This window comes from Somniosus microcephalus, chromosome 4 (assembly GCF_052327205.1).
Source record: "Somniosus microcephalus isolate GS21.2 chromosome 4, FLI_Smic_1.0, whole genome shotgun sequence".
NCBI classification, from domain to species: Eukaryota; Metazoa; Chordata; class Chondrichthyes; order Squaliformes; family Somniosidae; genus Somniosus; species Somniosus microcephalus.
Genome location: NC_140990.1, coordinates 281007401 through 281034183, shown reverse-complemented (window position 1 = coordinate 281034183; position 26783 = coordinate 281007401). Strand labels below are relative to the sequence as shown.

General features: G+C 47.0%; 1 protein-coding gene across 2 annotated transcripts in view; it reads left to right on the top strand.

Annotated features, from left to right (window-relative positions):
• Positions 1–26783, top strand: part of cfap221 (cilia and flagella associated protein 221) — a 382896-nt gene that overhangs the window by 79009 nt on the left and 277104 nt on the right. For both annotated transcript variants that reach the window (XM_085986538.1, XM_085986539.1), the window contains exons 6-7: positions 1263–1366; positions 18015–18174. In XM_085986538.1, coding sequence (XP_085842664.1) covers positions 1263–1366; positions 18015–18174 — 264 coding nt within the window. The remainder of the gene's footprint in view (positions 1–1262; positions 1367–18014; positions 18175–26783) is intronic.

Sequence of the window (26783 nt, the reverse complement as noted above, 5' to 3'; positions counted from 1 at the left end):
TCCTCGGCCTAAAAGTTCAGGGAATAAACACCAGCCCCACAGCAAATGGTACAAAGGCGACTGGTAAAGTAATTGGCTGAAGCAAAAATGAGGCACAAATAATTTTTAAACTGATTCAATCAATGTTTGGATTCTCTTGTATCTTGTGCTCAGCACCAAGCAATCCTCAACACCCGTTTAAATAGGTCAGGAAGTGAAACTGCTCTAATAAGACTGAAGTGAGGTGCATGACAGCATGGCATCATTTTCACTTCATTTGCATGGAACCGCCCAAAATGGGTTGGCGCTACATGTAGCTGCTGGAAATGACAGTGAAAATGAGACTGGCAAAAAAAAATAGACAAAGATCCAACGTCACAGAACTTCATCCAGTTTTCAGGTCGGGTCTGCCAATTTATACCTGCGAATTGGGCAGATCCAAACAGAAATTTCAGGCTACTAACTCTAAACCAGTACCCTTAGTAATACCAAGGTGGACAGAAAAAAACAAAAGAATCTTAATTATAATTCTTAATAACTAACATTTGTTTTCTGAAAATATCCTGATGTGGAACTCCTCCTTTGAACTCTTACTTCTTTCTCTTGATCTTCCTTAACTGTTCTTCCCTTTCAACTTTATCTTCCAGATATTTTGTCCTGCATTTGGTGTTCTTCTTCCTTCAGTTAAAAAAAATCTTAATAAAATAATGTATAATTTTTTAGTCCTTATTTTCTCTAAATATGTTCAGCATTGTTTTAGAAACATAGAAACATAGAAGATAGGAGCAGGAGTAGGCCATTCGGCCCCTCGAGCCTGCTCTGCCATTCAATGAGATCATGGCTGATCATCCAAATTCAGTACCCTGTCCCTGCCTTCCCCCCATATCCCTTGATCCCTTTAGCCTTAAGAAATATATCTAACTCCTTCTTGAATGCTGAATCTTAACTTTTACATAAGATGGGTGAGGGTATTTCTATAACTATCAAAATACAGTGAGCGGAGGTGCGTCCCAGTGAAGTTTGTCTTTTTTTAAAATACAAATTGAATAGTTTTTGTATCTTTATAAGTAGCACATTGTAAATAATAGGTGTAGCAAATTTGAAGGATCCTATGCTACTGCTAGTTTAGCTGAATCTACTTGTATTTTGAACTTATTTTATAATTCTGAATAATCTTTGTATCAGATGACTATGGTGATTGATCTATTAGCTTGCCTTACTTGTATAACATGCTCTGTATTTTACCACAAATGTTAATGGTATTATTTTTCCAAACTTTACAGCAAGAACACCATCATCCCTTTGCGATGCAGCTGTCCAGTTGATTTTGAGTTCCAGTTGACTTTTCTACAACTTCATCATGCATTCACAATGCAGCCAACAGCAGGTGTGTAGGAGAACTTTCAATACTATATTAACATTTTATACTAGTGATTATTGTTGAACTGTTTCCCCGCTGTACTCAAACATTACATTTACACCAAACTAGGTAAACATGGTTATCTTATACTGGCTAGAAAATGAGTTAAAACTATTGTTGAAGCCCTAGATTTGGAGTTCTTCTTCCTTCAGTTAAAAAAATCTTAATAAAATAATGTATAATTTTTTAGTCCTTATTTTCTCTGAATATGCTCAGCATTGTTTTAGAAACATAGAAACATAGAAGATAGGAGCAGGAGTAGGCCATTCGGCCCCTCGAGCCTGCTCCGCCATTCAATGAGATCACGGCTGATCATCCAAATTCAGTACCCTGTCCATGCCTTCTCCCCATATCCCTTGATCCCTTTAGCCTTAAGAAATACATCTAACTCCTTCTTGAAAATATTTAATGAATTGGCCTCCACTGCCTTCTGTGGTAGAGAATGCCACAGGTTCACCACTCTCTGGGTGAAGTAATTCCTCCTCATCTCTTTCCTAAATGGCTTACCCCTTATCCTTAGACTGTGACCCCTCTCATTCTTCTAAACTCCAGCGAGTATAAGCCCAATCGACCCAATCTCTCCTCATACGTCATTCCTGCCATCCCAGGTATCAGTCTGGTGAATCTTCGCTGCACTCCCTCCATGGCAAGAACATCCTTCCTCAGATAAGGCGACCAAAACTGCACACAATACTCAAGATGTGGTCTCACCAAGGCCCTGTACAACTGCAGCAAGACATCGTTGATCCTGTACTCGAACCCTCTCGCTACGAAGGCCAACATACCATTTGCCTTCTTAACCGCCTGCTGCACCTGCATGCTTACCTTCAGCGACTGGTGCACAAGGACACCCAGGTCTCATTGCACTTCCCCTTCTCCCAATCTATTCCATTCAGATAATCTGCCTTCCTGTTTTTGCCACCAAAGTGGATAACCTCGCATTTATCCACATTATACTGCATCTGCCATGCTTCTGCCCAATCACCCAACCTGTCCAAATCATACTGGAGTTTCTCGGCATCCTTCTCACAGCACACACGCCCACCCAGCTCTGTGTCTTCTGCAAACTTGGAGATATTACATCTAGTTCCCTCGTCTAGATCATTTATATATATTGTGAATAGCTGGGGTCCTAGGACCGATCCCTGCGGTAACCCACTAGTCACTGCCTGCCACTCAGAAAAAGACCCGTTTATTCCAACTCTTTGCTTCATGTCTGCCAACCAATTCTCTATCCAAGTCAGTACCTTGCCCCCAATCCCATGTGCCTTAACTTTACACGCTAATCTCTTATGCGGGACCTTATCGAAAGCCTTTGGAAAGTCCAAATACACCACATCCACTGGTTCTCCCTTATCTATTCTACCAGTTACATCCTCAAAAAATTCCAGTAGATTAGTTAAGCACGATTTACCTTTTGTAAATCCATGTTGACTTTGTCCGATCCTGTCACTGTTTTCCAAGTGCTCTGCTATTACATCTTTTATAATGGACTCTAGCATTTTCCCCACTACCGATGTCAAGCTTACCGGTCTATAATTCCCCGTTTTCTCTCTACCACCTTTTTTGAATAGTGGGGTAACATTAGCTACCCTCCAATCCATGGGAACTGTTCCAGAGTCTATCGAATTTTGGAAGATGACCAGTAATGCATCTGCTATTTCTAGGGCCACTTCCTTAAGTACCCTAGGATGTAGATTATCAGGCCCTGGGGATTTATCGGCCTTCAATCCTGTCAATTTCCCTAACACCATTTCCCTACAAATACTGATTTCTTTCAGTTCCTCCCTCTCATTAGACCCTATGTTCCCGACACCTCTGGGAGGTTATTTGTGTCCTCCTTTGTGAAGACAGAACCAAAGTATGTATTTAATAGGTCTGCCATTTCTTTGTTCCCCATTATAAATTCCCTTGATTCTGACTGCAAGGGACCTACGCTTGACTTCACCAATCTTTTTCTCTTCATATATCTATAAAAACTTTTAAGTTAAAACAAATGTTAAAACAAGGAAGAAAGAAAGTCATAGAGTCATAACGGCACAGAAGGAGGCCATTCGGCCCATCGAGTCCATGCCGGCTCTCTGTAGAGCAATCCAATCAGTCCCAGTCCCCCGCTCTATCCCAGTAGCCGTGCAAGTTTATTTCCCTCAAGTGCCTATCCAATCTCCCCTTGAAAACATTGAGCGTCTCCGCTTCCACCACTTCTGTCGGCAGCGAGTTCCAGGTCCTCACCACTCGCTGCGTAAGAAAGTTTTTCCTCACGTCCCCCCTGTATCTCTTGCCCAAAACCCAAATCTGTGTCCCCTAGTCCTTGTACCATCAACTAGTGGGAACAGCCTTTCCCCTTCTAGCCTATCTGTGGTAAACCACTTTTGTCGTTCACTATCGTTACACTATAGTTATCACTGTTATATCGTTACTCTATGGTTATCACTGTTCACACTGTTGTATCACTATACGAGGTCGCCTCTTGTCACGCTGTTATACCTGGGCTGACCACTGCTGACTCCGCCCATGGCTCCACCTACCTGCCCAGGTATAAAGGTGGTCGACTGGCTGGTATTCCTCCTTGTTGGATCCGATCACCCACGAGGGTGGGCTCTGTTATTTAGCCAATAAAAACCTATAGTTACTTTCTTAACTCGTCGCTTCTCATTGGATGAATTGATAGGTATATCAATTTTATTGGCTAAATTTTAAAATGTCGACACTTGAGCAGTCAAACGACCAGCCAAGCGACCAGCCAGACGCCCAGCTACAACAGCCACAGCAGCCAGCCTGGCTGCGAGCCCTCCGACCACCGTACCTGGATCTAAACCCACAGGCAGCAAACTCAGCCCTCGACTTCGAACACTGGCTGAGCTGTTTCGAATCCTACCTGGGAGAATCCGGCGTGCCTCAGAAATCCATGCTAAGGGTTCTGACCGCCCAAGTGAGCCCTAAAGTATTCGCACTCATCCGGGACCTTAAAACATACGAAGCCGCCATCAACCTGCTGAAACAACAGTACCGGAGCCCGGTAAACTCCATGTTTGCCAGACACCTCCTAAGATCCCGCCCGCAACAGCCAGGAGAGTCGGTAGATGAATTTTTACGGGCGCTACAAGCACTCGGCAGGGACTGTGACTTTAAAGCGGTATCAGCGGCAGAAAATACTGAAGATAATGTCCGCGATGCCTTCGTGAAAGGCCTGCGGTCCGACTACACACGGCAAAGACCTCTTGAAGCAAAGGACCTTGACCTGAACACAGCTGCAGCCCTCGCTCGCTCCCTAGAAGTGGCCCATCGGGACCTCGAGGCGTACTCCAGGTACAGTAATTTGCGACCCTGGGACTCGGGACCGACCCCGACTGCGATACCCCTCGCAGCGCCGCCCCTGGGACCTACCTCTGCGTCGGCATCCCGGACCCGATCGGGACCGCCACCCCCGGTACCGGCTGCGACTTCGGACCCCCGCGATCGGGCCGCTGGCTGCTTCTTCTGCGGCCAGGCGAAACATACTAGGGCGCGCTGCCCAGCGAGAAACGCGACGTGCTCAAGCTGCCTGAAGAAAGGCCACTTTGCTAAGGCCTGCAGAGGCCAACAGAGATCAAAAGAGGCCAGCAGTGCCTCATGCGAGTTGTGGGGGCGGCCATCTTCCATCAAGGCCACAGATGCCAGTATCCCCACGTGTGAGTCATGGGGGCGGCCATCTTTGATCCAGGCAACCGACACCAGCAGTGCCTCATGTGAGTTGTGGGGGCAGCCATCTTCTCCGCCATTTTGTCCAACCTCGTGGGCGCTGCCATTTCACCCTCCACGCTCGACCGCCACTTCGCCTCCGGACTCGACCACCGCCTCACCCGCAGACTACAGCAGCTCGCTGAGCCACACACTAGCCTCCGTCACACTGGACCAAGCCCGCCCGCACCACCTGTCCAAGTCCATGATGGACATCAAAGTAAACGGCCGCGCCACGACCTGCCTGTTCGACAGCGGAAGCACGGAGAGTTTCATCCACCCAGACACGGTGAGCCACACCTCCCTCACTGTCCGGCCAACGCGCAACCGGATCTCGATGGCATCGAGGTCCCACGCCACAGACATCAGCGGCTACTGTGTCGTGACCCTGTCGGTTAAGGGCACGGAGTATAAAAATTTTAAACTCCTCGTCCTCCCCCAGCTCTGCGCTGCCGTCCTACTAGGGCTGGACTTCCAATCCCACCTCCAAAGCGTCACTCTAGCATACGGCGGACCCCTCCCCCCACTCACAGTCGACAACCAGCAGCCTTTAAACCGCCCACCGCGTAACACCTGCGGCCTATCCACCCTCAAGGTCCCGCGACCTTCCCTGTTCGCTAACCTCACCCCCGACTGCAAACCCGTCGCTACCAAGAGCAGGCGGTACAGCGCCGGGGACAGAGCCTTCATTAGCTCTGAGGTGCAGCGTCTCCTGAAGGAGGGCATCATTGAGGGGAAGAGCAGCCCCTGGCGTGCCCAGGTCGTGGTCGTTAAGACCGGCAATAAAAACCGCCTGGTCATCGACTACAGCCAGACCATAAACCGGTACACCCAGCTGGACGCATACCCCCTTCCCCGCATATCTGATATGGTCAATCAGATTGCACAATACCGAGTATTCTCTACCATCGACCTTAAGTCGGCCTACCACCAACTCCCTATCCGCCCTGAGGACCGCCAGTATACCGCCTTCGAGGCGAATGGCCGCCTCTACCACTTCCTTAGGGTTCCCTTCGGCGTCACCAACGGGGTTTCGGTCTTCCAAAGGGAGATGGACCGGATGGTTGACCAGAATGGGCTGCACGCCACGTTCCCCTATCTAGATAACGTCACCATCTGCGGCCGCGACCGGCAGGACCATGATGTTAATCTAGAGAGATTCCTCCGTACGGCCCAACGGCTGAACCTCACCTACAATAAGGAGAAATGTGTGTTTAACACCTCACGCCTTGCCATCCTCGGCTGCGTAGTAGAGGACGGACTCATCGGCCCCGACCCCGAAAGAATGCGCCCCCTCATGGAGTTACCCCTCCCCCACTGCCCAAAGGCGCTGAAGAGAACCCTGGGGCTCTTCGCCTACTATGCCCAATGGGTGCCCAATTATGCGGACAAAGCCAGACCCCTCATGAAGTCCACATCCTTCCCCCTTACGGAGGAAGCATGCGCTGCCTTCTCCCTCATTAAGGGAGACATTGCTAAGGCCACAATGCACGCGGTGGATGAGTCCATCCCCTTCCAAGTGGAGAGCGATGCATCCGACTTCGCCCTAGCCGCTACCCTTAACCAGGAGGGGAGACCGGTGGCCTTCTTCTCAAGGACCCTACAGGGCCCTGAGATCCGACACTCGTCGGTCGAGAAGGAGGCCCAGGCGATTGTGGAGGCTGTACGATGCTGGAGGCACTACCTGGCAGGCAAACGATTTACCCTCCTCACCGACCAGCGTTCGGTCGCTTTTATGTTTAATAACAAGCTGAGGGGTAAAATCAAGAACGACAAGATCTTGAGGTGGAGAATCGAACTCTCCACCTATGATTATGATATCTTGTACCGGCCAGGTAAGCTGAACGAACCCCCTGATGCTCTATCACGAATTACATGCGCCAACGCGCAAATTGATAGACTTCAGACCCTCCACAACGACCTCTGCCACCCCGGAGTCACCAGACTTTACCACTTCATTCAGGCCCGCAACCTGCCCTACTCCATCGAGGAGGTCAGGACCATGACCAGGAACTGCCAGACCTGTGCCGAGTGCAAACCGCATTTCTTTAGGCCGGACAGAGCAAGCCTGATCAAGGCCACCCGCCCCTTCGAGCGCTTGAGCATCGATTTTAAGGGGCCCCTCCTGTCCTCTGACCGTAATGTGTACTTCCTCAACATTGTTGATGAGTACTCCCGCTTCCCCTTCGCCTTCCCCTGCCCAGACATGACCAGTACCACGGTCATTAAATGCCTGAACGACCTCTTCGCCTTGTTCGGGTTCCCAAACTATATACATAGTGACCGGGGCTCCTCCGTCATGAGCGAGGAACTCCGCCAGTTCCTACTAGCAAGAGGTATTGCTGCAAGCAGGACCACCAGCTACAACCCTCGAGGGAACGGCCAGGTGGAAAGAGAGAACGCGACTGTATGGAAGGCCGTCCTCTTAGCCTTAAAGTCTAAGGGCCTCCCAACCTCCCGCTGGCAGGAAGTCCTCCCGGCAGCGCTGCATTCCATCCGGTCACTACTCTGCACTGCCATTAACGCCACCCCCCATGAACGAATGTTTGTTTTCCCCAGGAAGTCGACTACGGGAACCACACTACCAACCTGGCTGACCTCTCCGGGGTCCGTCCTGCTGCGAAAGCACGTGAGGGCCCATAAAACGGACCCCCTGGTCGAGAGGGTGAACCTCCTGCACGCCAACCCTCAGTACGCCTATGTGGCATACCCAGACGGGCGGGAGGACACAGTCTCCTTGCGAGACCTCGCACCCTCGAGCATTCCGGAGACACCACCTTCACCCCCCCCACCCCCCCCCCCCCCGATTCCAGCTCAGGTAGACGGCATGCCGGAACCCCACGAGCCCTCGCCGACCACGCAGACACCAGCATCACCACCGGAGAATGCAACACCGCCGCTGCGACGATCGGAAAGGCTTACGAGGCCTCCGGACAGACTGACATACCAGAACTGGTAGTACACATCACCCCGCCGGACTCAAATCTAAACAAGGGGTGAATGTGGTAAACCACTTTTGTCGTTCACTATCGTTACACTATAGTTATCACTGTTATATCGTTACTCTATGGTTATCACTGTTCACACTGTTGTATCACTATACGAGGTCGCCTCTTGTCACGCTGTTATACCTGGGTTGACCACTGCTGACTCCGCCCATGGCTCCACCTACCTGCCCAGGTATAAAGGTGGTCGACTGGCTGGTATTCCTCCTTGTTGGATCCGATCACCCACGAGGGTGGGCTCTGTTATTTAGCCAATAAAAACCTATAGTTACTTTCTTAACTCGTCGCTTTTCATTGGATGAATTGATAGGCATAATAAACCCGTCATAATCTTGTACACCTCTATCAAATCACCCCTCAACCTCCTTTGCTCCAATGAAAACAAATCCAGCTTCTCCAACCTGTCCTTGTAGCTAAGATCCCCCATCCCCGGAACCATTCTGGTAAATCTCCTCTGCACCCTCTCAAGTGCCTTCACATCCTTCCTAAAGTGTGGTGACCAGAACTGGACGCAATACTCCAGTTGTGACCTAACCAGCGCTTTATAAAGGTTCAGCATAACCTCTCTACTTTTGTACTCAATGGGGGGAAAATTCAGCTGGTTTGCACCTCCCGTTAGCGCCTTAAGAGGGCGCTAATGGGGCGCAACGCAACTAGCGCCCGGGCGTGGCGATATCTGTGCTTCTCGCGAAATTGACCGGACATTTTGCGGCGGCGCTAAACAATACCGCCCGATCTCCTGCGCACGCAGATCTTGACGTCATTCGAGAGTGCAATGCCCTTGTGACACCCCAGGATGGAAATTGAGTGGCGCCCCCCTCCTTTCTGCCTGGTGTTAGGAAAATTGATGGGACTGAAGGCCGATAAATCCCCAGGGCCTGATAATCTACATCCCAGGGTACTTAAGGAAGTGGCCCTAGAAATAGTAGATGCATTGCTGGTCATCTTCCAGAACTCGATAGACTCTGGAACAGTACCCATGGATTGGAAGGTAGCTAATGTTACCCCACTATTCAAAAAAGGTGGCAGAGAAAAAGCGGGGAATTATAGACCGGTAAGCCTGACATCGGTAGTGGGGAAAATGCTAGAGTCCATTATAAAAGATGTAATAGCAGAGCACTTGGAAAGCAGTGACAGGATCGGACAAAGTCAACATGGATTTACAAAAGGTAAATCATGCTTGACTAATCTACTGGAATTTTTTGAGGATGTAACTGGTAAAATAGATAAGGGAGAACCAGTGGGTGTGGTGTATTTGGACTTTCAGAAGGCTTTCGATAAGATCCCGCATAAGAGATTAGCGTGCAAAATTAAGGCACATGGGATTGGGGGCAAGGTATTGACTTGGATAGAGAACTGGTTGGCGGACAGAAAGCAAAGAGTTGGAATAAACGGGTCGTTTTCCAAGTAGCAGGCAGTGACTAGTGGGGTACCGCAAGGATTGGTCCTAGGACCCCAGCTGTTCACAATATATATTAATGATCTGGACGAGGGAACTGGATGTAATATCTCCAAATTTGCAGACGACACAAAGCTGGGTGGGAGGGTATGCTGCGAGGAGGGTGTCATGAAACTCCAGTACGATTTGGACAGGTTAGGTGATTGGGCAGAAACATGGCAAATGCACTATAATGTGGATAAATATGAGGTTATCCACTTTGGTGGCAAAAACAGGAAGGCACATTATTATTTGAATGGCAATAGATTGGGAGAAGGGGAAGTGCAAAGAGACCTGGGTGTTCTTGTGCACCAGTCGCTGAAGGTAAGCATGCAGGTGCAGCAGGCGGTTAAGAATGCAAATGGTATGTTGGCCTTCGTAGCAAGAGGGTTCGAGTACAGGAACAAGGATGTCTTGCTACAGTTGTACAGGGCCTTGGTGAGACCGCACCTTGAGTATTGTGTGCAGTTTTGGTCGCCTTACCTGAGGAAGGACGTTCTTGCCATGGAAGGAGTGCAGCAAAGATTCACCAGGCTGATACCTGGGATGGCAGGAATGACGTATGAGGAGAGATTGTGTCGATTGGGCTTATACTCACTGGAGTTTAGAAGATTGAGAGGGGATCTCATCGAAACCTATAAAATTCTGTCAGGCCTGGACAGACTAGATGCTGGAAGGATGTTCCCGATGGTCAGGGAGTCCAGAACCAGGGGTCATAGTCTAAGGATAAGGGGTAGGACATTTAGGACTGAAATGAGGAGGAATTTCTTCACCCAGAGAGTGGTGAACCTGTGGAATTCTCTGCCACAGAGGGCGGTGGAGGCCAGTTCATTAAATGTATTCAAGAAAGAGTTGGATATATTTCTTAAGGCTAAAGGGATCAAGGGATATGGAGAGAAGGCAGGGACAGGGTACTGAATTTGAATGATCAGCCATGATCTCATTGAATGGCGGAGCAGGCTCGAAGGGCCGAATGGCCTACTTCTGCTCCTATCTTGTATGTTTCCCAGTCACTGTGGGGCTGGGGGGGGGGGGGTGGCGCTATTTAAAGGGGGCCTCTTCCTGGCTTTTGTGTGGTAGCCATTTTTGCACCACTCGTTCTGAGAGAGAGAGATTTTGAGAGAGAGAAAGAGAGACTTCTGCATTGAGTCAACGCTGTCTGAGGTAGTTTTGGCGTCTGACCATAACTTTGCAGGTACTTTGGTTTTCGACCTTCATAACTTTGATTGCCTAGATACTATGGGGGCTGCAATGGATGGGGACATTGTCCTTCTCCATCACATTCGGAGAGCACAGAGATGCAGAGAGAGAGTGGCAATCATGGCCAGATGGAGGAGGGCCAACAGGCCTCTGTACAGGAGACCTTACCCTCCCAGGGTTTTTCACCAACAGTTCTCCTACATTAATATGTCTGAGGAGCAGTGTTTGCGAAGGCTGCGCTTCAGCAAGGAGGTGGTCACGGAGCTCTGTCACCTGCTTCAGCCAGATCTGCAGCCTCAACTGAGGAGCAGGATGTCTCTGTCGGTTGCAGTGAAGATAACAGTAGCTCTCAACTTTTATGCCACCGGCTCATTTCAATCAGCTACTGGGGACATCGCCAATATCTCCCAGTTCATGGTGCATTGCTGCATCCGTCAGGTCACAAATACCCTCTTTAAAAGGAGACGAGAGTACATCTCTTTCCCCATGACCCTGGACAAGCAGCAAGAGCGCGCAATGGGCTTTGCGATGATAGCGGGCTTCCCCATGGTGCAGGGCGCCATTGACTGCACGCATGTGGCTTTGCGTGCGCCGCAAGAGAATGCCGAGGATTTCCACAACCGAAAGGGCTTCCATTCCTTAAACGTTCAGTTGGTCTGTGACCACAGACAGCTGATACTCGCTGTCAATGCCCACTTTCCTGGCAGCAGCCACGATGCCGTCATCCTGCGCCAGACTTCTGTGGCAGACCTTTTCCAGGCACCGCATCACCCAGGTGGTTGGCTTCTCGGGGACAAGGGATATCCACTGTGCACCTGGCTGATGACACCGCTCCGTTCGCCCAACACCCCTGCTGAGCTGCGATACAACAAGAGCCATCAAGCTACCAGGAACATCGTTGAGCACACAATCGGCGTGCTCAAGCAACGGTTCCGCTGTCTGGACCATTCTGGAGGAGCCCTGCAGTACTCGCCTGAGCGAGTCTTCCACTTCGTTGTTGTGTGCTGCATGCTGCATAACCTTGCAATCCTCAGGACCCAGCCAATGCCACCAGACATTGGAGCACCACCAGAGGAGGAAGAGGAAGAGGAGGAGGAAGATGAGGAGGATGATCATCAGCAGCACCAAGACGGGAGGGAGGCACACAATGTACAAAGTGGAAGGGCCGTCCATCAAAAGCTCATAGCAAGTTGCTTCTAGGCCCCTTCTGAGGAAATGGCTTCTGCCATTCAAACAACCTGAATGAAATCATCCCGCATCCCCTAAGCCGGTCAAGGCAACAATGATTGCAAAGACCAAACATGTACATTTTGAATACAGAAACTTATTTATTTTACAAACTCTGTGTGACTGATTTCCACAGGACAAACTAATAGAAAGAAACACAAAATAAAACAGTCATTAACATTACTGGCTCTCACAACCTGGAGACAATGTCCAAAGCAGTTAAAAAAATTTGAGCACGAACCTCGGCCTTTAATAAAACAATGAACAACTTTTTGTCACACCTCCTACTTTTTTCCCATCGAGGGTGATCTGCTTCCCTTGCGAAATTCCCCCCTTCCCACCCTGATGCTCCTCCGTAATGGGACCCCAGTGGCTGCAGCAAGGCTGGTGGAAGGCTGCTGATTGTCACAACCTGAGACTGCAGATGCCCTTGAAGGACGGCCTCGACCAGCTCTGAGCCTGGAGGGCCCAGCTGCAGACTGCACCAACTCTGCATGGGCGGCAGCAGCCTGTCCTACAGGCGGTGGCAAGTGCAGTAGAGAAGTGACAGTGGTGGCAGCAGGAATGCTGTCATCTTGAGAGAGGACAGCACGTCCCTGCTCGACCGACACACTGGCACTCCCACGGGGCAGCACTTCAGCATCCGGAGCAATCTGCTGGAGCACAGATTGCTGGCCTGCTGCGGCACGGTGAGAGCCCCGGGGAAATGTGTCCGAACCAGCGACAATGGCAGCAGTCAGTGCTCACGTGGCCTCAATCTGAGTCTGCATGAGAGCAGTCAGAGATGGGGTCATGGCAACCAGTGACTGAATTGCAGCATGAAACATTTGCGTGGCATCTGCCTGTGCTACAGTGAAGTGCTCCACACTCCTTGCCAGTAATTCAATGGCTTCGGGCACCCTTGCCACTGCAGCCATGAGCTCAGTGTGCCTTTGCTCCGCCTGGGCGCTCATTTCAGCGAGGACCTGCTCCTCCTCTGCGTCCAGTGCAGCAGGACTTGATGGCATACTCTCCCTCCGGGGCGAAGGCCCCCGAGCTTCCCTACCCCCATCGCGTTGCTGCAGCCCGCTGGGTCCGGGAGCTTCACCCCCATCTCCCCTCCAGGGAAGGTGTGTTCCCAGTGTGGGCATGGGCTACCTCGGGAGAGGGTGGCGCTGATGCTCCGGCTTCCTCTTCCTCCTCGCCTTCAGCTTCACTCCCACTGGCAGCTTGAGGGCCCGTCTCCTCAGCTGGTGAATCACCATCTGAAAGCAGGGAGGTACAAGAGTGGCTTTAGCATGAGGACAGGGTGGCAGCAAGGGAGGCATGAGTGCAGTGATTTAGTGATTTGGATTGAAAGTGTCAAAGGCTGGAGTTGTGAGGAACAAGTGGAAGGAGAGAGGACAAAAAGGTGATGACCTTACCATTGCTGTCCAGAACGGGGTCGGCGTCTCCAGTGGCGACAGCACCAATCACCCGGCTTGCCACAATCCTGTGGACGCGCTCCTCAAGCTCGCTGAGGGGTTGCAGCTGAGGCCGCCCTCCACCGGTCCGTTGCTGCTGTCTCCTATTATGAGACAGCTTGGCCTGCAAGGAAAAGGACGGCGTCTGAGTAAATATACAGCCATATTCTTGCCTGAAATGCCTCCCATAGTTGAATAGCCCTTACTGTATGCAGCCATGGCCTTGCCTGAAATGCCTCCCATAGTTGAATAGCCCTTACTGTATGCAGCCATGGCCTTGCCTGAAATGCCTCCCATAGTTGAATAGCCCTTACTGTATGCAAAGTGTGGAATGTGCATGTGTGTTTGATGAAAGGGCCATAGGTGTTGGATGAGTGTTGGGCATTGGGGCTTTTAAGACCCTCTGGCCATAAAGTGAGGTTGAGATGGAGGGATGGAGAGGTTTTGAACAAAAGGCACTCACCCTGACGACCCGTCGTTGAACTTTTTCCTACATTGCAGATTGGTCCTAGGCACCATGCTGCTTGAGGTGACTCTCTGAGCCACCTCCCTCCACACTCTTCTATACTCGCGTGGCAAAGGCCTCCTGCCACTCTCTGGGTACAGAGTGGATCTTTTGCGCTCCACCGCGGCAACCAGAACCTCCAAGGCCTGCTTGCAGAAGTGCTGTGCTCGCCCCCTGGCCCTCTCCATAGTGTTTGGCTGCTAGATTTAGCCATAGGCCGAGATTCAAGGCTCCAATGAGCAGGGTGTGGCTGCAGAGCAAGATCGACCCTCCCCTTTAAGAACTGACCGGCGCCAGTGTGTCTGTGTTCAATCACTAACTGGCAGCACCTGTGCTGCGCCCGCCCTCTGAGGTAGTGCCTCGCACCTCGGTCGTAGCGCCTTAAGAGAGGTGAGTAGCGCCTGATTTAGCGCTCCAATCACCTCCAGGGGCGATAAAAGCCAAGTTTGCCGTCGGAGGCGATAATTAGCACCAGGCGCTAAACTTTGCGCCCGGCCGATAATTGCGCCCCAAATGGGGTGATACTGAATTTTTCCCCAATACCTCTATTTATGAAGCACAAGATCCCATATGCTTTGCTAACCACTCTCTCAATATGTCTCACCACCTTCAGGGACCTATGCACATTAACTCCCAGGTCCCTGGGAGTAAGCATGCAAATAACCATTCAAGTCAATAAATTATTGTTAGAGCACTAAACCAGCCATATAAAATTCCGTAGGAACTTTTATTAAATCATGCACAAAGTTGACCTAATATACTGTTCTATACTAGGTCACATACACACCTTTCAACAAATTGTAATTACTTGTTGCTTCATTTTAAATTTATATATTTACAAATTATACAGAATAATTTTAGGGAATCCTAAATATTTCTGATATAAATGTAGACATTTGAAATATAGGAGGATACAATACTATTTAATTTTACCTTTTCAGATTTGCTTCCTTCATTTAATTTCAGCCACCAGAAATACTGCGTATACAATACAATAAAATAGGTTTACAATAACAAGTGATCTTTCATGTCATACAAACATACGAGAAAAACCATCTGGTCCATCAAGTCTGCCCCATTCTGCTATGTTGCAATCAGGCAACATGACCCCCACCCAGCAACAGCCATGTAATGTCCTGTGAGAGGCAAAAAAAAAGATAAGAAAACCCTAGGGCATTTCAGGGAAAAAGGAATTCTGGAAAATTCTTCTCCGACCCCCAAAGGTGATCGAAAACAAGTTCCAGGAGATAACAGTTTGTTATCCAATATCCCGTCCAACATTGTATGCATTGATATCAGCCTCCTCCAGGAACTCATCCAGCTCTCTTTTGAATGTTTGCTGTGAATCTGCCTCCACTTCAAGAGTCGGCAACCTACTCCAAAGGTCAAAGATCCTCTTGGAAAAGTAAAACCTCCTGACAACTAGCATAGTTCTATGCTTACATAGCTTGTACACATGTCCCCTCATTCTCCCTATCTAATTCAAATAATCTAACCAATTGTACACAGTCTTGTCATCGTTTTAAATACTTCAATCAAGGCTCCTCAAAGTCTATGCTTTTATAGACTAAAGACCCAGATTCCTGAGCCTACTGTGAAAGTGTTTTAAAACTAGAGTGTTTTTAAAATAGATATCAATGTAGTAGCCCTGCTCCAAACCTTTTCCAGGACCTCTATATCTCTATATATGAGGCAACATGAACTAGACACAATATTCTAGATGGGGCCTAACTAAGGTCATTATGGTGCATTTTGTTTTATATTGAATCGTCCTAGCTATAAATCCTAATATTCTTATTTGCTTTTGCTATAGCCTCTCGGTACTGGCCGTGAACCTTTAGACACTCATGCACTATAACAGCCAGGTCTCCTTCCCTTTCAACAGACTTCAAATCATATCTGATTCACATCAATTCATAGCTAAGTGTACCTACAGCAAGCTGACCTGTAGATACAGATCCTCAGAATCACACTGCCAATTTTCGTGGTAATTTGGTATTTCATATTTAAAGGTTAAATGAATGAGAAATCATCAATAAAGAGAGAAAAAGTTGCATTTATATAGCGTCTTTCACAACCACCGGACGTCCCAAAGCACTTTACAGCCAATTAAGTACTTTTTGAAGTATAGTTACTGTTGTAATGTAGGAAACGCGGCAGCCAACTCCCACAAACAGCAATGTGATAATGACCAGATAATCTGTTTTTAGTGCTGTTGATTGAGGGATAAATATTGGTCAGGACACCGGGGATAACTCCCCTGCTCTTCTTCAGAATATTGCCATGGGATCTTTTACGTCGACATGAGAGAGCAGATGGGGCCTCGGGTTAACGTTTCCTCTGAAAGATGGCACCTCTGACATTGCAACACTCCCTCAGTACTGCACTGAAATGGCAAGCTAGATTTTTGTGCTCAAGTCTCTGGAATGGGACTTGAACTCACAACCTTCTGACTCATAGGATAGAATCATAGAATGGTTACAGCACGGAAGAAGGCCATTTGGCCCCTCAAGTCCGTGCCGACTCTCAGCTAGTCCCACTCCCCTGCCCTTTCCCTGTAGCCCTGCAAATTTTTTTGCTTCAGATACTTATCCAACTCCCTTTTAAAAGATAAAATTGAGTCTGCCTTCACCACCCTTTCAGGCAGCGCGTCCCAGATCTTAACCACTCGCTGCCTAAAAAGTTTTTTCTTACGTTGCCTTTGGTTCTTTTGCCAATCACCTTAAATCTGTGTCCTCTGGTTCTCGACCCTTCTGCCAATGGGAACAGTTTCTCTCTATCTACTCTGTCCAGACCCCTCATGATTTTGAACACCTCTATCAAATCTCCTCTCAATCTTCTCTGCTCCAAGGAGAACAACCCCAGCTTCTCCAGTCTATCAACGTAACTGAAGTCCCTCATTCCTAGAATCATTCTCATAAATCTTTTCTGCACCTTCTCTAAGGCCTTCACATCCTTCCTAAAGTGTGGTGCCCAGAATTGGACACAATACTCCAGTTGGGGCCGAACCAGTGTTTTATACAGGTTCATCATAATTTCCACACTTTTGTACTCTATACCTCTATTTATGAAGCCCAGGATCCTGTAAGCATTTTTAACTGCTTTCTCAACCTGTCCTGCCACCTTCAACGATTTGTGCACACATACCCCTAGGTCTCTCTGTTCGTGCACCCCCTTTAGGATTATACCATTTAGTTTATATGTCCTCTCCTCATTCTTTCTACCAAAATGTATCACTTCGCACTTTTCTGCATTAAATTTCATCTGCCATGTGTCCGCCCATTTCGCCAGCCTGTCTATGTCTTCCTAAAGTCTATCACTCTCCTCCTCACTGTTCACTATACTTCTAAGTTTTGTGTCATCTGCAAATTTTGAAATTGTGCCCTGTACACCCACGTCCAAGTCATTAATATATATCAAGAAAAACAGTGGTCCTAGAACCAACCCCTGGGGAACACCACTGTATACTGTCCTCCAGTCCGAAAAACAACCATTCACCACTACTCTCTGTTTCCTGTCACTTAGCCAATTTCGTATCCATACTGCCACTGTCCCTTTTATTCCATGGGCTTCAACTCAGTGGCAAGGGGGGTGCTACCAACTGAGCCACGGCTGTCACCCGTGTCAATGTACTAAAGCTATAGATTTTCTCATTTTTTAAAAGAATTTTCTGCCTGCACAGACAAAGCTCCCCATGGCTCACCCCTTGCACTTCTTCATGATCTTGTTTGGCCTGGAGTTCCTTTATCATTTCCTGTTATGTTTTAGTGTTCCTCCTGTTACTGAGGTGTCATGCCATGACCGCTTAGAGCACAAATGTTTTAAAAACTTAGTGAACCTGGTGGATGTCTTTTGTGAGAGGATGGTAGTATACTGTTTCACCGGGAATTTCCTAGGGATTCACCCAATCGGCCACCATAACTTCGACAGAAGACCGGCAGAAACACTGTTTATGCATCTATCAAAGGTTATGGGGAGAACGCCCCAGAAAATTCCTGCCAATATCATACCTATTGTAAGTCATGTAACATTTTTATAAATGTAAATGTTTGATGATTGGATTTTGTTTGACCCACAGGAATAATACCAGCTAATGGACAAGTTGAGATTGTTGTCACATACACACCCTCTGATCGTGCTACAGCTCAAATTAAGCTACAACTTGTCATCTCGCAGTTTAACTCAAAGCCTTGCATTTGTACTATCACAGGGACTTCTCATCCAGGGCTTGAATTTAGGTAAGTAGTGAACCAAGAAATGAAAAATTGCATCATTTGTTGTTTTGTGAACGTCTTCAATTGGTCCATTTAATCACCACAATAGAATTAGGGCAAAGTGATTTAGAGCTGAGCAATTTTAAACTAATACAAAATAGTTGGTAAATGCATGGGATTAAACTTCTATATTACTATTCATAGATATGAACCCTGAAACTCCAGGTAGTTCCCTGGGACTTCTCTCTGTCTGGTTCTGATGTTGACCCCTATCTGAAATCCTGGCATCAGTGAATTTACATATGTTGGGCAAGTGATCATGCCATTTTGGCACAATTATGGCATCCAGCCTGACTGGGCCAGGAAGGTGGAAGAAAATCACCACAGTGCCTTGTCATAGTCTATGAGGTAGCATGTCAAATGAAGTTTAAAGAAGTCCCCAAAGGCCCAGAATTTAAATATTATACTATAAAAAGTGGCAATTGACCAATCTGCATCTGATTGCCACAAGAAAACCAACACTATAAAAACTGCAGGGCCCACTTCAGCCAGGACTTAATCCTAGCGTCCAATGTATGCTTGATTCATTAAGGGTGTTGATGTCAACTGATGTGTAAGTGCTGCATTGTGGGACGCCTAATGTCATCATGCCATACCCAGCTATTCCAGTGTCATCGCCATGAAAGGGGACAAGCCTCCCCATTGAGTTCCACTCCAAATATCTTGCACCCACACCTGGAACACTTGAGAAATTCCTCCTCATCTCAGTTCTATAAGGGCGACCCTTTATTCTAAAACTGTGCCCCCACGTTCTAGATTTCCCCACGAGGGTAAACATCCTCTCTGCATCAACTTGTCGTGCCCTCTCAGTATCTTATATGTTTCAATAAGATCACCTCTCATTCTTCTAAATTCCAATGAGTATAGGCCCAGCTTGCTCAACCTTTCCTCATAAGTCAAACCCCTCATCTCTGGAATTAACCTAGTGAATCGTCTCTGAACTGCCTCCAATGCAAGTATATCCTTCCTTAAATAAGGAGACCAAAACTGTACACAGTACTCAAGGTGTAGTCTCACCAATATCCTGTACAGTTGTAGCAGAACTTCCCTTTCGTCTTTCCACAGATATTGCCTGACTGGCTGAGTATTTCCAGCATTTTCTGTTTTTATTTCAGATTTCCAGCATCTACAGTATTTTGCTTTTGTTTTCCTCAATTTCTTGGTCTCCAGTTATTTTCTGCCTTTTGAAGTACCTTGGGACATTTTAGTCTGCTAAAGTTGCTATATAAGTGTATGTTGTTGTAAAGTGAGCCAAGCCACAGCATATTCATTAAGCTGTCATGTCAACACCAAACTAACTTCATATTTAGCTCTTCTGGTTTTCTTAACAGTAGTCAAAACAAAATTAAAACTTCTGTAGTATTTAAATTTTGTATACATATTATTGTGTGACCCTTGGAATACATGCACAATTGCAAAGGATTAAAGTTTAATGAAAAAGTAACAGAATTTTTTATTACTTTTTCACTGTAGAAATACAGTACACCTATTAAGTTGAACTAAAAAAATACCTTTTATGCTTATTATGTCTCCTGCATTCAATACACTTATCAGAAATCTGAAAAGCTGCTGATAAGTTTATAGATTTGAGATAACAGTTCAATTCCTTTTTTGAACAATCCATTGCCAGAAGTATGTTTGGGAGCAACACTATACTTTGTAATATAGATAGCTAGTTAAGAATCTAGTGAATCAAATGCAGACAGTTTTTTGCATGCCAGTCTGACAAGGATCATCTATCCTTTTGTAGTTTTTATTTAGAATTAGTGTTGTGCATAAGAATAACAATGACCTAATTTAGGAAAACTTGTACAAAATTCTGAAAAGATTAATAGCAAGTGGGCAGATCATTGTGATACAAATTAACAGAGGATTTTGAAGACTATGCAAACCTTAACAAAAAACATTGATGCATGAGAAAGGGTTTAGGGGAGGAACTCACAAATGATTCTTGACTTCAATGAATCTTTTACTCAGGCACCACAAATCCAAACAGTGATTTGGTTAAGGGTTGCTTCAATACTGTTTGCAAGATCTCAGTAGGTTTAATGAAAGACACACATCACCCAATTTATAAAGCAAATTAGCAAATTATTTGTGACCACATTATTTTTATTACTCTTTCTTTTCCTCCTAGTCTTGTCTTAATTTGTTCTTGCATTTAATTTTCCTTCCAAACTAAGATAATGTTATTTTGCTACTCACTCATTCATTCTTTCCACTTTTTTTGTGAAATCATAGAATTTTACAGCACAGAAAGAGTTAATTTAGCTCATTGTGTCTCTGTTGGCTCGCTGAATGTGTGTGCATTCACACGTGGGGTGATATTTAGTTAATATAAGGAGTTGAAATCAAATTGTCTATTTAACCACACCACACAATGTGGGCTAATAACAACAACAACAACTTGTATTTATATAGTGCCTTTAACGTAGTAAAACGTCCCAAGGCACTGCAGAGGAGTATTATAAGACAAAGAATTTGACACCGAGCCACATAAGGATAAATTAGGGCAGGTGACCAAAAGCTTGGTCAAAGAGGTAGGTTTTAAGGAGCGTCTTAAAGGAGGAAAGAGAGGTAGCGAGGCGGAGAGGTTTAGGCCGGGAATTCCAGAGCTTAGGGCCTAGGCAACAGAAAGCACAGCCACCAAAAGTTGAGCAATTATAATCAGGGATGCTCAAAAGGGCAGAATTAGAGGAGTGCAGATATCTCGGGGGGTTGTGGGGTTGACGGAGATTACAGAGATAGGGAGGGGCGAGGCCGTGGAGGGATTTGAAAACAAGGATGAGAATTTTGAAATCGATGTGCTGCTTAACCAGGAGCCAGTGTAGGTCAGCGAGCACAGAGGAGATGGGCGAATGGGACTTGGTGCGAGTTAGGACACGGGCAGCCAAGTTTTGGATTACCTCAAGTTTATGTAGGGTAGAATGTAGGAGGCCAGCCAGGAGTGCATTAGAATAGTCAAGTCTAGAGGTAACAAAGGCATATGTCTGTTAATGTATAATAAGGAAAAGTGTAGTATTCAAGGAAAAACATTAAACTAATTTCAGCGTACTAAAATTGTTACATCATTCACATCATGAGAATTGTTTAGTGTAACATGAAAATTGTGCCTAGTAGTAAACAAATTTCTTAAATAGACAGTAAAAAATAATATTTTGTAACACCTGTAATGATTGGAATAATCTCATCATGAGTTCATGTGCGATTAACATAGTTTTGCACTATTATTCTAAACCAAAAGAGGAATAATCACAGTATGGCATTTATTTCCAGATGTGCAGCAATTGAATTCAGTTATCAATCTAGTGTTAATGCAATCAATTCAGTGTTCTAATCTTGAGAGGTGAGTTACTCTGTGAGCTAAGTATGGCAAAATTATGAGTGCATACTTCACTCAGCAAAAGCAGTTTTCCTCAAATTTTGCCTATTTGCAGTAATTATATGTTGTAGCCTTGAAGGAACTGGCTAAGGTAAACACAGCTGCACTATGGAAACATGGTATAATATGCTTGTTATAAAACATCCTATGATTTAACTTACCATGAGCAAATGCCACAGACATTCTGCTAGTAAATATATATTTGACAACTGTACCTGTAACAGACAACTTCTGAATCGCATTCAATGTTCATTGCTAATATAGGGAAATTAGCAGCCGCATAATAGGCACCCAACCAAAAGGCTAATCCAATTAAAATTAAATTAGACATGTACCTTGATAGTCTGAATCTTTTTCAATGTTTATTTCATGTTGCTTGGTCTTTTTGATCAGATAGACATAAAAACCCATGGCCTAGAAATTCAGTTGGTAGCGCCAGCCGTTAGCACCTTAAGAGGGCGATAAGTGGGGCGCGAAGTGGCTAGCGCCTGGGCGCAGCGCGATCTGCGCCTCTCGCGAACTTGAGTGAAGATTTAGCGGCGGCGCAAAACCGCAACGCCCGCTCAGCTGCGCGCGCAGATCCTGACGTCATTTCATGGTGCAACGCCCTTGGTACGCCCCGAACCGGAACTTCAGTGGTGCCCCCCTTTCCGCCTGGCGCTCGCAGCGACTGGTTGAGTGGAACGGTTCCCAGTCGCTGTGGGACTGGGGGGGCGCTATTTAAAGGGGACACTTTCTGCATTCTTTGTGGTAGCCATTTTGAACCACTCCTTCTGCGTGAGAGAGAGATTTGGAAAGAGACAAAGGGAGAGAGCTTTCTGCTTTGACTCAGCGCTCGCACAGGTACTTCTGGCTTCAGGCCAGAGCTTTGCAGTTGGATTGATTTTTCAGTGCCATAGCCTTGAGTGGCCACATATAATGGGGGCTGCAATGGGTGGAAACGTTGGGTTTCTGCATTGCATTGAAAGGGCTCAGAGACGCCGAGAGAAAGTGCCAATCATGGCCAGACGGAGAAGGGCCAACAGGCGTCGGCACAGGAGGCCTTACCCTCCCAGGGTATACCGCCAGCACTTTTCCTACCTCAACATGTCTGAGGAGCAGTGCATTCGGAGGCTTCGATTCAGAAGGGAGGTGGTCACTGAGATCTGCCACCTGCTTCAGAGAAATCTGCAGCCTCAGCTGAGAAGCAGGACGTCTCTGTCGGTGGTAGTGAAGGTGACAGTGGCTCTCAACTTCGATGCCACCGGCTCCTTCCAATCCGCTATTGGGGACATTGCCAATGTCTCCCAGTTCGCGGTGCATTGCTGCATCCGCCAAGTCACAAATGCCCTCTTCAAAAGGAGACATCAGTACATTTCCTACCCCATGACCCTGGACAAGCAGCAGGAGCGCGCAATGGGATTTGCAAGAATAGCGGTGTGCTAAAGCAACGGTTCCGCTGTCTGGACCATTCCGGGGAGCCCTTCAGTACTCGCCTGAGCGAGTCTCCCATTTCGTTGTAGTGTGCTGCATGCTGCACAACCTGGCTATTCTCAGGACTCAGCCACTGCCAGCTTCTGGAGGAAAAGTGCTACAAGTGTGGGAAACAAGGACACATAAAATGAGCTTGCAGGGCGAAATCACCTGTGGAGGAATCCAAACCAAAAGGGGGAGGACAGCAAAACCAAGGGAGAGAAGTGAAAAAACATGGAGCACACCACATCAGCGGGGAAGCTGAGGGAGAAGAGCACATGTTCATAATGTATAGCATGTTAGAGAACATTCCAAAAGTGGCCCCTATCACATTGCAACTGACAGTAAATGACTCTAAGGTGAACTTTGAAGTGGATACAGGGTGCGGCGTGACCATAATGAACAAGGCAGAGTACTCAAAATTGTGCAACCGTGCAAAAGTTCCAGAGTTAAAGCCTTGCTCCCTGCATCTTAAAACATATACAGGTGAATGAGTAGCGACATTAGGTACAGCTAAGGTAACTGTGCAACACAGGGACACCGTGGAACAGCTACTGTAGTTATAGTATCGGGTACCGGACCAAACCTGTTAGGTCGGGGCTGGATAAAATAACTTAAATTAGACTGGGGAGCAGTACATCAAATAGATGCAGGCAAACAGTTGACTTTGCAAGAAGTGTTGAGTGAACATGAGAGTGTGTTCAAGGAGGAACTTGGCACATTTAATGGCCCCCCAGCTAAGATTTATGTAGACAAGGAGGCACCGCCAAGGTTTTTTAAACAACGACCTGTGCCTTATGCCATGAAGCCAAAGGTAGCGGCTGAGCTTCACCGTCTATTGAGAGAGAACATACTGGAGCTGGTGAAATGTTCGGAATGGGCAGCTCCCATAGTACCTGTTTTAAACCGGACAATTCGGTAAGACTCTGTGGAGACTATAAATTGACTGTCAATCGGGTGTCCAAACTAGAGCAGTATCCTATTCCCAAAACAGAGGATCTCTTTGCAAACCTGGCTGGAGGAAAGAAATTCACAAAGTTGGATATGAGTCATGCCTACTTGCAGATTACACTGGATGACGAATCAAAGAAGTATGTCATCATAAATACACACAAGGGCTTGTTTACATATAACCGCTTACCGTTTGGTGCCTCATCTAGTCCAGCTATCTTCCAGAGGACAATCGAAGGTGTACTGCAAGGGATTCCACATGTTTCCATCTATCTGGATGACATTCTGGTGACGGGAAGAACCGACCAGGAGCATCTGAGCACTCTGAGAGAGGTACTACAGAGATTGGAGAGGGCAGGGTTCCGGCTCAAGAGGAGTAAGTGCACTTTCCTGGGGAATGAGGCAGTGTTCCTGGGACACAGAGTGGACGCCACCGGGCTCCATCCAGTCAAGGAGAAGGTACAAGCACTGCAGGACGCCCCTGCTCCTACAAATGTGGCTGAGTTAAAAGCTTACCTGGGACTGCTGAACTATTATAACAGGTTTTTACCAAACTTGTCAACTGTGTTAGCACCTCTTCACAAACTATTGCGCAAGGAGACACAGTGGCAGTGGGGAGAGGAGCAGGTTGTTTCATTCGAACAGTCCAAGAAACTGATGCTGTCGTCGGATGTGCTGGTTCACTACAATGCAGAGAAAGACATCATTCTCTCTTGTGACGCTTCACCTTACGGGGTGGGGGCAGTTCTTTCACACTGCATGGAAGATGGAACTGAAAGACCAATAGGGTTTATGTCCCGAACTCTTAACACCTGCGGAAAAAAGCGATTCCCAGTTAGACAAAGAGGGGGTAGCAGTAATGTTTGGGTTACAGAGGTTCCACAAGTACATATATGGCAGGAAGTTCACCATATGCACCGATCATAAACCTCTTCTCTCTCTTTTCAACGAAATGAAAGCAGTTCCACAGATGTTGTCACCCCGGACGTTGAGGGCATATGAGTATGTCATCTTCTACAAGGCGGGCAAGTACCATGGGAACGCAGATGCCTTGAGCTGTCTTCCACTGCCAGGCACACCTATCCGTGCAGCTCCAGAGGACAGAGTTTTGGTGTTGGAGGACATTGACACGGCACTTGTGAGTGCAGAGCAAGTAAGAACATGGACAGGTAAAGATCCAGTACTGTCTAGAGTTCGAGAATATATGGTGAGGGGATGGCCACAGCATCCGGAAGGGGCTGACTTCACACTCTACAGTGTCAGGAAAACAGAACTGAGTGTGCAGGATGGTTGCATGTTGTGGGGAGCACGAGTGATTATTCCACAGCCAGCACAACAGTCTATCCTAGAGCAACTACATCAGTGTCATCCTGGGGTCTCGCGTATGAAAGCCTTGGCTAGGAGTTACTTGTGGTGGCCAAAGCTAGATGAGGAGATAGAAAATCTAGTCAAGACATGCAGCACTTGTCAGGAACACTGGAAGGCACCAGCAGCAGCTCCTCTCCACCCCTGGGAGTGGCCGGATAAACCATGGAGAAGATTGCACTTAGATTATGTGGGTCCATTCATGGGGAAGATGTTCCTCATAATCATTGATACACATTCCAAATGGATGGATGTTTATCCTGTAAATTCTGCATCCGCCACTACTACTATAGACTGCCTGCGTCGGAGCTTCAGTAATCAAGGGCTACCGGAGATCGTGGTGAATGACAATGCCACTTGTTTTTTGAGTACAGAGACTAAAGAGTTCTTGAGAAAAAATGGCATAGTGCAGGTGACCTCAGCTCCATATCATCCGTCCTCGAATGGAGAGCCGTACAAACATTTAAGGAGATGATGAAAAAAAGTGCAGAAGGGAGTTTAGCAGCCAAAGTGTCACGGGTTCTGTTCAGCTATAGAATAACACCTCAATCCACCACAGGCTCTCTCCTGCTGAGATGTTATTAGGTCGTAGACTACGCTCCACTCTTGACCTTGTCCACCCAGACCTAAAAAGGAAAATGGAAAACAGACAAAACAAACAAAAAGAGAACCATGACAAAAGAACAAAGAGCCGAAGTTTTGGAGAAGGAGATGCGATCCTTACCAGGAATTTCAGTTATAGACCAAAGTGGATTCCTGGCTTCATAGACTCAATGACAGGTCCAGTATCATACTAGGTCATGTTGGGAGATGGTAGGGTAGTACGCAGACATTTACATCAGATACTTCCCAGACAAGGGGAAATTGAAATGAAGGTTCCAGATGCAATGACTGAAGACAGGGTTGCCCCCAGTTATCCAAGTGCATCTGTGGTGCCACCACCAGGGACAGAGATAATTCCACAGGAACCTATCCGTCAAGAGGAAACCATCATTGCAGAGTCAGATACTCTGAGCACTGCTCAGGAGCAGCTGGTGGCTTCACCACAAACAAGCAGGGACTTTACTATTAGACATTCACGAAGGACTTGCAAGCCACCAGAGAGATTGATACTGAACTGTTAGATTCGTCAAGTATGGAACATGATGAATGGAGACTCCTTATGTGACCCTCAGGAATGGTTGTTTGTTAAGAAATTCATACTGAAATCTTAAGGGGGGAGGGATATAGTAATCTGGGATGTTATGATTAAGGTTATCCACCAGGTGGTGCTGTAGCCAATGCTGCTGCTAAGGTCAGAGGTTTGCTTCCTGTATAGGTCGGCACAAGGTGGAATGCCAGGAGGCTGATGCAGACTGTCTGTAAATGTGTTTCCCAGTTGTAAATAAAGTACTCGTGTTAATTCTAACATCTAGCCTCTTTG